This window comes from Lepidochelys kempii, chromosome 1 (genome assembly GCF_965140285.1).
Source record: "Lepidochelys kempii isolate rLepKem1 chromosome 1, rLepKem1.hap1, whole genome shotgun sequence".
Classification (NCBI taxonomy): Eukaryota; Metazoa; Chordata; order Testudines; family Cheloniidae; genus Lepidochelys; species Lepidochelys kempii.
Genome location: NC_136380.1, coordinates 353,777,626 through 353,791,460, shown reverse-complemented (window position 1 = coordinate 353,791,460; position 13,835 = coordinate 353,777,626). Strand labels below are relative to the sequence as shown.

General features: G+C 49.8%; 1 protein-coding gene across 3 annotated transcripts in view; it reads left to right on the top strand.

Moving 5' to 3' along the window:
• Positions 1–13,835, top strand: part of LOC140905553 (hematopoietic lineage cell-specific protein) — a 60,174-nt gene that overhangs the window by 32,005 nt on the left and 14,334 nt on the right. For all 3 annotated transcript variants that reach the window (XM_073329073.1, XM_073329074.1, XM_073329075.2), the window contains 6 exons: positions 2,120–2,249; positions 3,878–3,988; positions 5,934–5,988; positions 6,421–6,531; positions 7,699–7,809; positions 10,564–10,619. In XM_073329073.1, the coding sequence (XP_073185174.1) occupies positions 2,120–2,249; positions 3,878–3,988; positions 5,934–5,988; positions 6,421–6,531; positions 7,699–7,809; positions 10,564–10,619 (574 nt within the window). The remainder of the gene's footprint in view (positions 1–2,119; positions 2,250–3,877; positions 3,989–5,933; positions 5,989–6,420; positions 6,532–7,698; positions 7,810–10,563; positions 10,620–13,835) is intronic.

Sequence of the window (13,835 nt, the reverse complement as noted above, 5' to 3'; positions counted from 1 at the left end):
AGCCACGAGGAAGTTTGTGTGGAGGGTTGGTTTTTTATGAGAGTATCCATTTTTGAGAGCTCATTCTTAATCTTTCCCTGTTTGCGGTAAAGGATGTTGATCAGGTGGTTCCGCAGTTTCTTTGAGAGCGTGTGGCACAAGCTGTCAGCATAGTCTGTGTGGTGTGTAGATTGCAATGGATTTTTTACCTTCAGTCCTTTTGGTACGATGTCCATCTGTTTGCATTTGGAAAGGAAGATGATGTCTGTCTGTATCTGTACAAGTTTTTTCATGCAGTTGATAGATTTCCACTCCATATGGCTAAATGCAGTGCCTTGCATAATGACAGGTTTCAGAGTAACAGCCGTGTTAGTCTCTACTCGCAAAAAGAAAAGGAGTACTTGTGGCACCTTAGAGACTAACCAATTTATTTGAGCATAAGCTTTCGTGAGCTACAGCTCACTTCATCGGACGCATACTGTGGAAAGTGTAGAAGATCTTTTTATATACACACAAAGCATGAAAAAATACCTCCCCCCACCCCACTCTCCTGCTGGCAATAGCTTATCTAAAGTGACCACTCTCTTTACAGTGTGTATGATAATCAAGTTGGGCCATTTCCAGCACAAATCCAGGTTTTCTCACCCCCCCGCCCCCCTCCCACAAACCCACTCTCCTGCTGGTAATAGCCCATCTAAAGTGACCACTCTCCTTACAATGTGTATGATAATCAAGGTGGGCCATTTCCAGCACAAATCCAGGGTTTAACAAGAACGTCTGGGGGGGTGGGGGTAGGAAAAAACAAGGGGAAATAGGTTACCTTGCATAAAGACTTATCCACTCCCAGTCTCTATTCAAGCCTAAGATAATTGTATCCAATTTGCAAATGAATTCCAATTCAACAGTTTCTAACACGGCTGTTACTCTGTGTGGGTTTGTGGTGGTGTTGGGGGGTGAGAAAACCTGGATTTGTGCTGGAAATGGCCCAACTTGATTATCATACACTTTGTAAGGAGAGTGATCACTTTAGATAAGCTATTACCAGCAGGAGAGTGGGGTGCGGGGAGGTATTTTTTCATGCTTTGTGTGTATAAAAAGATCTTCTACACTTTCCACAGTATGCATCCAATGAAGTGAGCTGTAGCTCATGAAAGCTTATGCTCAAATAAATTGGTTAGTCTCTAAGGTGCCACAAGTACTCCTTTTCTTTTTGCGAATAGAGACTAAGACAGCTGTTACACTGAAACCCGTCCTACCAATGGGGTGTTAACTCTGAAACTACTTCCCTGCTGCTGACCATGGCAACAGAGTGATCAGTGAATGTGCTTACCTCACTTCCCAGAATGTCTCCTGCTCCTTCCTGGTTCCAATCCCCACTTCCCTCATAACTGGCTGCACCTAGGGTGACCAGATATCCCGATTTTATAGGGACAGTCTCGATTTTGGGATCTTTTTCTTATATAGGCTTCTATTACCTCCCAGCCCCATCCTAATTTTTCACATTTGCTGTCCGGTCACCCTAGCTGCACCAACCACCAGCTTCCCCAATTACTTCTTCAGCGCTGCCCTACATTGTCAGTGCAAAAATCTGCCACATGAAGAAAATGGAATATGTAGGGAAAGTGTAAATAATGTAATAGTGCACAAGAGGAAGGGAGCATCATGCTGAATGGACTGTTCATTTTCACATCCAAATCTCCAGAGCTTCATTACATGAGGTTGCTGCGCTGAGACTGCAGAGTTCAGATCTGCCTCACTGGGGAGCGCCCGAGCCTTGGGCACATGATGTGGCCCCTGGCTGTGAAGTGCGCTGATGGGTCTGAAGAGGCAATGCCATAGGCCTGGTCTGTGTTTCATTTGCAAAGAGTGAGGCTGGATGTAGATTATGTTGAACAATTGGATTTATTAAACCCTGTGGCTGAGTTGCTTCCAGCCTCACTTCTCACATTCCCTGTTCCACTGGTGTCCTGTTAATAACAATCCCTCCAGGGAAAATGGGCCCTCCGACTCAGGTTCCACTGATCATGATACAGGCTGCATTGCAGCGTGTTCCAGTCTGTAATGGAGAGTAACAACTGTCGGGTTGGACCAAGTCTGAGGGTTTCGTAGTGATTTGCCCTGACCCTCTCTTTCTTCCCAGCATCCACCAGCTAAGGAGCAAGGTGTCTGAGGAACATGAAGTCATCAAGAAGAAGGAGCTGGAGGCTGGGCCCAAGTCCTCTTATGGCTACGGGGGCAAATTTGGAACAGAGCAGGACCGAATGGATAAGGTAAAAGCTGCTGTGGCTTGTCTGTGCTCTGCAGAGAGTTCCCTGTCCCAGCAGTGGGGGGATGGGTCTGTCTGAGTGACTGTTCCCCGGCAGGGAAAGAGCAGGAGCAGAGATTTACAGACGTTAGAAGTGGAATAGGTCTGTGCAGTCCCACCCATCTCCCTCCCCATGGACCAGAGCAGGATTATTCCTAATGAACTGTTAGTAGAGCTTTGTCCGTCTAACTTTAAATGTCCCACATGATGGGGCCCCCAACCTTTCTCCTGATGGGTGATTCCCAGCCAAATCCATCTCCCTGACGGAATATCTCCTGATTTAATTATCATAAACATCCCGTTTCTTAAATCTGTCCAATTCCTCCTAGTTACATACCCTTCAGGGTCCCAGAATTGAACACGCTGATGCAGGTGGGCTCACAGCCCAGAGAGTTTAAGGACATAAATGACCATTAGATCATCTAGTCTGACCTGTATATCACAGGTCGTTAAATTTTACCATTACTTCTCTATTGAGCCCCATAAGTTGTGTTTGGCTAAAGCATCTCTTCAAGATAGGCGTCTGGTTTTGATTTTAAAACATCAAGAGATGGAGAAACCCTTGGTAGTTTATTCCAGTGGTTAATCTCGCTCGCTATTAATTTATGCTTTATTTCTTATTTGCACTTGTCTGGCTTCAGCTTCCAGTCACTTGTTCTTGTTCTTCTTCATTTCTCTGCTAGGTTAAAAATCCCTTTAGCGCCTTGGGTTTTCTCCCTGTGAAGGTACTTATACACTGTTATCAAGTCTTGATCTTTTGGATAAGCCAGAAAGATTGGGCTCTTTAATCATAGAATCATAGAATATCAGGGTTGGAAGGGACCTCAGGAGGTCATCTAGTCCAACCCCCTGCTCAAAGCAGGACTGATCCCCAATTAAATCATCCCAGCCAGGGCTTTGTCAAGCCTGACCTTAAAAACTTCTAAGGAAGGAGATTCCACCACCTCCCTAGGTAACGCATTCCAGTGTTTCACCACCCTCTTAGTGAAAAAAGTTTTTCCTAACATCCAACCTAAACCTCCCCCACTGCAACTTGAGACCATTACTCCTCGTTCTGTACTCTGCTACCACTGAGAACAGTCTAGAGCCATCCTCTTTGGAACCCCCTTTCAGGTAGTTGAAAGAAGCTATCAAATTCCCCCTCCTCCCCCCGTTTAAGGTTCTGACTGTACCACATTCTCTCCAGCGCTTGAATAATTTGTGTAGCTCTTTTTCTGTACCTCCAACCAGTTTCCTCACCATTGGGAAATTAGCCCTTTTGAAGCACCAAGTGTATGTACTGCTGGGTGGGACAGTCCTCTTTTTGCCCATATCGAATGTAATCAGGTCATGAGTACTGTGTGGGAATGGCTCCGGGGATGCTGCCCTAGAGCTCAGCCAAGTGTCTGTCAGAGCAGGGCCTGGGCTCAAGCAGGGTGTGTTAGTCAGTGGGACTAAATGGCAGTGCAGTATGTTCTGTTTGTGCCTCTGCCCGTGTGTCTGTCTTGACTGCTAGACCAGAATTAAGTGGTGACTGACTCTGTCAGTGTGTCTGTCCTCTCTGTTGGATAGGAACAGTGGTGGTGCCTGCCACTATTCTTTTTGGTTTCCTAGAGTGCACTGGGCCACGAGTACATAGCTGATGTTGAGAAGCATTCCTCTCAGACAGATGCAGCTAAAGGCTTTGGGGGGAAATATGGAGTCCAGAGGGACCGAGCCGACAAGGTAGGTGGCCGCGGTGGTACAGGTTAGAGCCCTGCAGCGGGTCAGGAATCCCACAGGACCCGCTGCCATAATCGCAGGAGTGGTAAAATGTACTTTGTTGCAGGCAGGATTGGGTGGGCAAAAAAACCAAACTGAGGTAATTTGCTGGAAAACACTAAATCTCTCGTCAGTTTGTCATAAATAGAATTTCAGCAATGGAAAGGAAGTTTTTCTTTTTTAAAAAATAATAAAGGTTTCAATAATTAAATTTAACCGAGGGATAGAAAGAGATCTGATGTCTATTATAATAGGAGTTAAAGTATTTTTACATGGTTTAAGCAAGATTTGTTTTATTCTTTTAGTAGTAAAAATTGTGTCTGAATTGTGTGTGTGTGTGTGTGTGTGTGCGCGTGTGTGTGTAACCTTTTTTTATTTGGGAATATCTCTCTCTTGCCAGATTTGCGGGATCTAAGGTTTTTGCAGGTGGGAGTTGGATAAAAGTGCAAGAAACAATGCAGGTGGGAGTGGGGATTGTGGGGCAGAATGGGAGAAGGATTAAAAGAATAGTCCGGCTCTGGTGCAGGGCACAGTGAGAACACACAGCTGGTGCCCTGCTCTTGCCGCAGCAGTAAATTGAAGGTCTCAGCCTTTATTTTCAAGGCATGCAATGGTCTGGGCCCAGGATTTCTGCATGCTTTGTGTGCCTCGGAACCGCCACTGACAACTCACTCCTCTGGCACAACGCAATTGCCTTCTCTTCTGAAGGGTGCCAGGAACCGGGCCCTGCCTGAGCACCCTGCTCCATCTCACTGGGGAGCCCTGCTCGCGTATCGGGTGTCACACTGACACTTTTCACTAAATCCACACAGTGGTTTCCAAACTGATATTTATGGCTATCTGCAATTTTTTTCAATTATGCAAACCAGCTAATTCATTTGCATAAACTGTCACCCATGGAGCTACACAAAACTTGGCAGCTCTGCACCTAGCATGTGTCATGCTGCCCCTGTCTGGCTGGATACCTGATTTGTGCAGCGTGTGTAACTGACATCACAGAATGGGGCAGCCCTGGTCACTAAGCTCAGCCACTGACCTTTGGCAGGGGGGCAGGGGAGCAGTGGCTGTGGTGTGGGAGCAGCTGATGAGAGGGGAACACATCTGATGAAGTGAGCTGTAGCTCACGAAAGCTTATGCTCAAATAAATTAGTCTCTAAGGTGCCACAAGTCCTCCTGTTCTTTTTGCGAATACAGACTAACACGGCTGCTACTCTGAAAACTGTCATCTTGGCATCTCAGCGGAGGCTGAGCAAGGGGAAGGGCTCTGTGATGTGAAGCCCCCACCCCGGGGCAGAGCTGGTGACCTCCCAGGCAGTGCTGTGTGCGGCGTCTCTGCGCACAGGGAGCCCTGGTGCTGCCCTGACCAGCGGGCAGCCCATCGTGACCAGCTAGGGAGACTCGAATCCCCTGGTTACGTCTCAGTCAGCGCTGCTGCCCCTGACGGGGCTTCTACTGGTGTCATGGCTGCTGAGCAGGGCGGTGCCTGAGGAGACCCAAGGGCCTTACAGAGTGGTGTGGCAGTGGGCATGGGGGGTGGGGATGAAGGGGTCTTCTTGTGGAGGGCCTCAGGGCGAGGGTGCCATCCTGGGGCAGCCACGGACAGACAGGCGGAGACAGCTGTGAGTGACGCAACAAACCAGAGGTCAAGGCAGGGGCTGGTGGCACAAGGGGGGACAAGTATGGATGGGGTGGCACAAAGTGGGCAGGGCTTGATGGAGAGGGCAGAGCAAGAAGCCTACGTTTGTTAAGGTGGGCTGGCTTGAAGCCTGTGACCCCGAGGTGGAAGGGTCTCTGGTCACAAAGGCGGCTGCCCAGCTGGGAAGGCGGAGGGTGAAGGGGCCAGTCCCTGGCTCTCACTGGGAACCTCGTCCAAAGGAACCAGCTGATGCTCTTCTCCTTCCTTCTACAGTCAGCGCTTGGGTTTGAGTACAAGGGTGAGGTGGAGAAGCACTCATCCCAGAAAGGCAAGTTCAGTGGTAGTGTTCACCTCCCATGACACTCCCACCACCCCAGCTGCTATTGCTCCCCTTGCCAAGTCGTGACTCACCCCATCCTCTCTACCACTCCTTCCCTCCCCTCCCCACTGCCTCTCCCTTCCTCATTCTCCCTCACCACCTCCCCTCCCAGCCCACCCTCTGCCACAGCGCTCCCCTGTACTCTGCCAGCCCCTCACTCCCTCCCCCACCACAACCTGTTCACGCCTCCCCCCCGTTCCCCCTTCTGCTGCTCCTGGACCCCATCCTCCCTCCTCTTCCACTTCCTCCTAGCCTCATCCCTTCACCCCCACCGCTGCCCTCTCTCTCTTCTTGCATTTCTCCTGCCCCTCCCTGTGTCCACCTACCCTCTGCAGTGGATTGGAGAGCAGCAATTATCTCTGCTTGTGTGCTCTTCCCCAGATTATGCCAAGGGGTTCGGTGGCCGCTATGGGGTGGAGAAGGACAAGCTGGACAAAGCAGCCGTGGGGTTTGACTACAAGAGTCAGACAGAGAAGCACGAGTCGCAGAAAGGTCAGGCCTGTGGTGGCCATTGTTTTCGAGTGCCCAGCCTGTGTCTGGCCTTTCCCACACGAAGTGAAACATGGGCAGGAAGGGGCCAGGAGTACTTGAGGGGGCACTGCCCACAGCAGTGTAACTCTGAGAAGCCCAGCACATTTCTGGGGAGCCCCACGCTGAGACAAACCAGGACCCGCCACTTCCAGCAGGCACCGTGGCAGAATGGGCCCTGTGGAGGGGTTTGGCTGCCTCACGGGCCAGGTTAGGGTATTCCAGGCCCAGGCAGCGCAGCCGGCAGCTAATGGGGGCAGCGGGTAAGCAGGCAGGTGAGGCTGGCCTCCTTGGGGAGCGGAGGGATGGGAGGTGGCACTGAGTGATGTGGAGGGAGCGAGTTCCCTCTCTGTCAGCAAGGAAGGGCTGGAGCAGTGGTGGATAGCAGGCTGTGTCTGTGTCCCATGGCTCTGGGATTCTGGACTAGGGCCCCTGTGTGGGGAGCTCAGGACTGAATGAAGACGGAGACCAAATTCCCTCTTGCCCCAGGGACCCGACAGGGAAGCAGGTCAATGAGGGAACACCATGTGTGTGCAGTGTGAATGCCTCTCTCATCCCACAAAAGGCCGGGTGGTGGGGGGTGTCTCTCTGGAGCAGGGCTAGGCTTAGGGTGACCAGAGAGCAAGTGTGAAAAATCGGGATGGGGTTGGGGGTAATAGGCGCCTATGTAAGACAAAGCCCCAAATATCGGGACTGTTCCTATAAAATCAGGACACCTGGTCACCCTAGCTGGGCTGTTGATGAGGGAACAGTGTCTGAAGGGACAGTCCAGCCTTCAATACATCAGCCTACTCCCTACACATACCCCAGGTGAGGGACGCGGTGAGCTGGAGACGGCTTTTATTTTGCCCACTTTAACAAGGCAATGAGGAAAAAATCAGTTAGATTGGCCCACTTGAGCCCTGCTCCACCCTCCCATAAGCCCCCTGTGAGCTTCTCCATCCCCACCCCTGCCAGCATCCCATTAGCCTTACCTCAACCCCCCCCCCCCCCACCAGCCGCTGACCCAGGGACTGGAGCTGCCTTCATTAGAGTTATGTGAGCCTGAATTAATGGACCATCTATGTTTGTCTCTCTGTTACTGTTTCCCCCCCCCCCCCCCCCGTGCTTTGGCTTCCCCTGTGACTGCAGACTATGCTGTGGGCTTTGGTGGAAAGTTTGGGGTGCAGAAGGACCGTCAGGACAAATGTGCCCTTGGCTGGGAGCACCAGGAAGAGTTGAAGCGTCATGAGTCCCAGACAGGTGTGTGCTGCGGCCAGTTGGGAGTTGGGGGGGGGGGCATATTCGTTTGGGCCAAACTATGGTGAATTTGGCCCAACTAAATCTCAGGGGCTCACCGCACTGCACTGTGATACAGGTGGGGGAACGCTGAGAATTGAAACACAAAAAGCAGGGCATTGTGGGGGTTCAGACTCCTGGAGCAGTGGGGGTCAGGGAATAGGGCACGGGCAGGGCAGCAGCCGAAGAAGGGCTGGGAGGCTGGGGTACCTGGATCAATGTGTGTTGGAGGACAGAGCACGGGAAGTGCTCACCTACAGCAATGAGGAGTGGAGGTGGGGGGTGCCTGGCTCCGTAGGGGGTGGCCAATGGGAGGGCACCCAGCTCAGTAAGGGGTGGGCTATTGGGAGGGTACCCCGATCAGTGGGGGATGGGCTAGAGGGAAGGCACCTGGATTAATGCCACATTGCACAGATGTAGAATTCATTCTTGAGGAATCTATTCTGAAGAACAACCCCCAAGCCCTGGGGCTTGGACATCTCCGCAGTGGCCAACTGCCACCTTCCCAGGATGGCTGCTATTGCTGATGTGCCGCTGGCCAGTCAGTAGGTCAGGGGCAGCAAATAACCTTCATGGCGAGCACTCAGCATTGGTCCCATAGCAACAAAGATGCCATTGGAGCACCTGCTGCCATTGCGACGATTGTTCACGAACAAATGCAGACCCTGCAATAACACCCGTTAATTTTATACTTGGCATTTTAAATTCGTGCTACATTGAATGGGCATAAAGGGTCCATGGTCTGTTTTGGTTCCTGTTTGGAGAAATGTGTTACAGTCAGGATTCCAGAGCAGATACTTGGCTATGAATCTGAAATTGGCTGTGCAGAGCTATTCTGAGGTGTTGACTAAAATTCCCAGTGTCCGGCACATTCCTGTGGCACGCAGGGAGCAGACACTGAGTGGGGCACAATCAGGCAGTGATTCCAGGGACTATTTGTGGAGGCTTTTTCCAGTGTTTTCCCAGCTCCAATCAAAGCACCTCCCAGGCCTCTGGCTAAGATGAAATGACTAGGGTTCTGAAGCCCTTGCTGTGACGGGTTTCATCACAGAAACCCCCTTGGGACTGCCACCTGATGTGCCAAGACTACTTCTGCCCCTGCTTTCCCTGCCAGCTTGAGACTCGAGCACCCTGTCTTGCTGAGCCAGACACGCCCGTCTGCTCCAACACAGACCCAGGGTCGGAACAACGTGCCCCAAAGCTGCAGACTTAGCTGAAAGCAACTTAAGAAGTGTTCCTGCCTTTAACACTTAGATGCTCAACTCCCAGTGGGGTCCAAACCCTAAATAAATCAGTTTTACTCTGTATAAAGCTTATAGAGGGTAAACTCGTAAATTGTTCACCCTCTATAACACTGACATAGAGATATGCACAGCTGTTTGCCCCCCGCCCCCAGGTATTAACCCCATACACTGGGTTAATTAATAAGTAAAAAGTGATTTTATTAAATACAGAAAGTAGGATTTAAGTGGTTCCAAGTAGTAACAGACAGAACAAAGTGAATTACCAAGCAAAATAAAATAAAACACACAAGTCTAAGTCTAGTACAGTAATAAAACTGAATACAGATAAAATCTCACCCTCAGAGATGTATCAATAAGTTTCTTTCACAGACTGGATACCTTCCTAGTCTGGGCAAAATCCTTTCCCCTGGTACAGCCCTTCTTCCAGCTCAGGTGGTAGCTAGGGGATTTCTCATAATGGCCGCCTCCTTTGTTCTGTTCAACCCACTTATATATCCTTTGCATAAGGTGGGAATCCTTTGTCCCTCTGGTCTCCCACCCCTCCTTCTCAGTGGAAAAGCACCAGGTTAAAGATGGATTCCAGTTCAGGTGACATGATCACATGTCACTGTAAGATTTCATTACTCACTTGCCAGCACACAGGTATACAGGAAGACTTACAAGTAAAACAGAGCCATCTACAGTCAATTGTCCTGGTTAATGGGAGCCATTAAGATTCCAAACCACCATTAATGGCCCACACTTTGCATAACTACAGTCGGACCTCAGAGTTATATAGTTTCAGATACAAGAGTGATACATTTATACAAATAGGATGATCACACTCAGTAGATTGAAAAGGAGTACTTGTGGCACCTTAGAGACTAACCAATTTATTTGAGCATGAGCTTTATGCTCACGAAAGCTTATGCTCAAATAAATTGGTTAGTCTCTAAGGTGCCACAAGTACTCCTTTTCTTTTTGCGAATACAGACTAACACGGCTGTTACTCTGAAACCACTCAGTAGATTATAAGCTTTGTAATGATACCTTACAAGAGACATTTCGCATGAAGCATATTCCAGTTACATTATATTCACACTCATTAGCATATTTTTATAAAATCATAGAGTGCAATGTCACACCTGCCTCAGGGCACCAGACGGGGAGTCAGGAGGATGTTTCCCCCTGCTGGAGTATTGCCCATTGGGTGCTGGGTGCACGATGTGGGTTTGCTGTGTAATGGGGATTTCATGCCTTCTCCAGGAGCATCCAGCTTTGGTGCCTGACTGAGTGGGCTAGTTCTGAAGTACAAATAGATTTGTTGGGCTGCTCTGGCAGTTCTTGTTTGTTCATGGGTTGCTGGAATGGGACAAAATCCTCCCTGATGTGTTTGGGCCCAATCCTTCCCCGGCTGCATGGGGCATCTCCCAGTGAAGTCTATGGGAGCTTCCCCTGATAGCTGAGGGCAAACTGAACCCTTTGTGTGTTGTAGACTATGCCAAGGGCTTTGGAGGTCGGTACGGCGTTCAGGAGGACAGAGTGGATAAGGTAAGCCTGCTGTGGTCAGCATAGTTCGCAGTTATGCCCCCAGAACCCCCAAACCTTGCTCCTCTACAAAGGGGAGTGGCACCCGCTGCGCCTCTTCTCACGCAGCCTTTCCTCCATGCAGTTATTTAGCTCTGGTGGTGGAAGGGTAGGGCCTGGTGTGGTGAAGTGTGGTGGGAGAGAGATGGAAAGTGGGGGACCATGTGGTATTTCCATTTTAAGTCCTTTCTGAATTGCTCTCCTCTTGGGCTGAATTCTCCCATTTCACTGCGCGAGTTTGAGCAGATCCAGGTCAGTGATTTGTGAGTGAGCAGCAGATGCCCTCCCCATGACAAAAAGGTTTTTCTGAACCGCTCTGCAGTGAATGGGGCTACTGTACGAATCTGGCGGGGAAGGGCCATTCCTCTCATAAGTTCTTCATTCTGAAGGACCTCACTCACTGTGGTCCCAAAACTGCTTTGCATGCAGATTTGGTGTCATTTCCCTTCTGTCTCTCTCACACACTTTTTTATTGTTAATTATTTACATCAGAAATAAAGAATCGCAAGCCTGGGGTTACAAAGTGTCATTTCTATCCACAAGAAGGATTCTTGCACCATTTTCCATCTTCTTCATCAGTGTTTGTGTGGTCCTCGTGCTGGTCGTCTTGGCGCAGTGCACCCCACATTTGGGCCATGGCAGGGTCCGAGTTACGAGAATGGTCTGAGTGTGTTCCACTGCCCATTGGTTTGGGTCTGGCTGAGTTACAAGTCTTTTGGGATCCTGTGCTGTGCAGTCACGGTTGGTTGGGTTGGGTATTTTCTGAGTTCAGAAGGTGCAATGGTAAGGGAAGCTGCACTGAGCATGCACATGCTGGGAAATGAGCTTCAAGGTCATAGAATCATAGAATATCAGGGTTGGAAGGGACCCCAGAAGGTCATCTAGTCCAACCCCCTGCTCGAAGCAGGACCAATTCCCAGTTAAATCATCCCAGCCAGGGCTTTGTCAAGCCTGACCTTAAAAACCTCTAAGGAAGGAGATTCTACCACCTCCCTAGGTAACGCATTCCAGTGTTTCACCACCCTCTTAGTGAATAACAGTGGTCAATAACAGTGGTGACCATGTGCTAAGGCCATGGCTCTGTAGGAAATTACCTTTGTAGCTACCTGCCTCATCTCCAGTCAGAGGTGAAAGTAAGCTGGTCCAGTGTGGTACGGCGTACCGGCAAGAGCCAGTAAGCTGTGCCAGCCCGGACCAGCTTCCCCAGGCTGGCGCTTTAAAGGGCCTCGGGCTCCCCGCAGCAGCAGGAGCTGCAGGCCCTTTAAAACATCGCCTGAGCCCCGCTGCCGGAGCCCCAGGGTAGCAGCGGCAGGGCTCTGGCGGTGATTTAAAGGGCCGAGAGCTCCGCTGTGGTAGCGGTGGCTGGAGCCTGGGAGCCCCCACCCTTTAAATCTTGATTTAAAGGGCCTGGGCATTTAAAGGCCCCGTCTCTTCCGGTTGAGGCCCCGCCTCCTCCAGTCAAGGCCACAGACCCCTGCTCAGGAGTCCGGAGTACCCGTAAATCCCTTGTTCCTTTCACCCCTGTCTCCAGCCCTGCACCTGTGAACAGATGTTGTGCTGGCACAAAAGGAAATGGAATGTGGGTCCTATAGGTGCAGCGTATGCAGGGGAAAGTGTTGATTCTGGTATGATTTTACCCACAAGGATAAGCGATCTAGATTCTATTCTATGCAGGTTCTCATACTGCACGCAGACTGCAGTACTTGAGTACCTTTGCGTCATTCATTGACGGATGTGACTAAGAGTTGTCATGTGTGGTTTGTTCTTTCTCTCTCCCTCTCCCCCGGGGGAGAATTTTGTGTGCAGGGGAGTGTTTTGTTTTGGTATGGTTTTCATTGTTTGGGGGGTATTTTATGTGTATTTTGCTCTGTGCATGTTAGAGAAGGCAGGTTTCAGAAGTGTGCCTGGCACTTGGAGCAGAGCAATGGTGGTGAGATTTGGGGTGGTCCTTAGTTCCTGTGTTTGACAGTCTGGGACTGTCTTCTGAGAAAGCACGGACTCCTACAGAAATGGCCTTGCACGTGGTGTAGCCAGCTCTGCTGTGCAGAGTAGGGGACTTATTGACCATGGTCTACATCCCTGGAGTTTAGGCTCTTTTAGATATGCTGGGACTAGGCCTCCGAGCACCCTGAAGATAAGAATTGAGACCTTGAACTTGATGTGATATTCTATAGCGAGCCAGTGTCAGGAGTGGAGAGCAGGTTGGATGCTCTCATGGTAGCCTATGTTGCTGCGGAGACACATGGCAGCATTCTGTGCCAGCTGGAGTTTCCTAAATGCTGATGGCTTCATACCCAGGTATACTGCACTACTGTAGTCCAAAAAAGAGTTGACAAAGGTGTGCATAATCCAGGCCACCAGGATGGGATGAAGTCTTCTAGCCAACTAGAAATGGTTTGTTTTGTGAGAGCTCAGTGTCAGTGAGGAATCAAAGAGCCTCCTAAGCTATGCATGTCGACATTAAGTTGGACTGGACTGAGAACTGATCCTTGTGGGACTCCACAGTTGAGGACTCTGGTGGCAGAGGTGCAGTTTCCCATCACCACTCATTGGATGAATCCCTCCAGGAAGTGACCATTTTAGTGCATTTCCCTGGAACTGAGTCACCTCTCTTAGGTGAGATTGCAGGATCAGACTGGAAATAAGGTGCACACTTTTAACAGTGAGGGCAATAACCAGTGGAACAATTTACAAAGATCATGGTGGATTCTCCATCACTGACGACTTTTAAATCAAGATTGGATGTTTGTCTAAAACCCATGCTGTAAGAATTATTTCAGGGCAGGTCTCTGGCCTGTGTTCTACAGGAGGTCAGCTTAGATGATCACAATTGTCCCTTCTGGCTTTGGAATCTAGGAAATATGAATCCATGACTCTCAGGTAGACAGTACTAAATGCTGCAACAAGTTCCAGGAGGATGAGAATGGATGACTGACTGCCCTCTGTCCATTGATATCAGGAGAGTGCCATCCATGCCACTAAAATGGTTTCAGTCCCATGTCCAGGCCTTAATCCAAATGATGCCAGGTCTAGGATATTAACATCAATTAGATGATCATAGAATCATAGAATATCAGGGTTGGAAGGGACCCCAGAAGGTCATCTAGTCCAACCCCCTGCTCAAAGCAGGACCAATTCCCAGTTAAATCATCCCAGCCAGGGCTTTGTCAAGCCTGACCT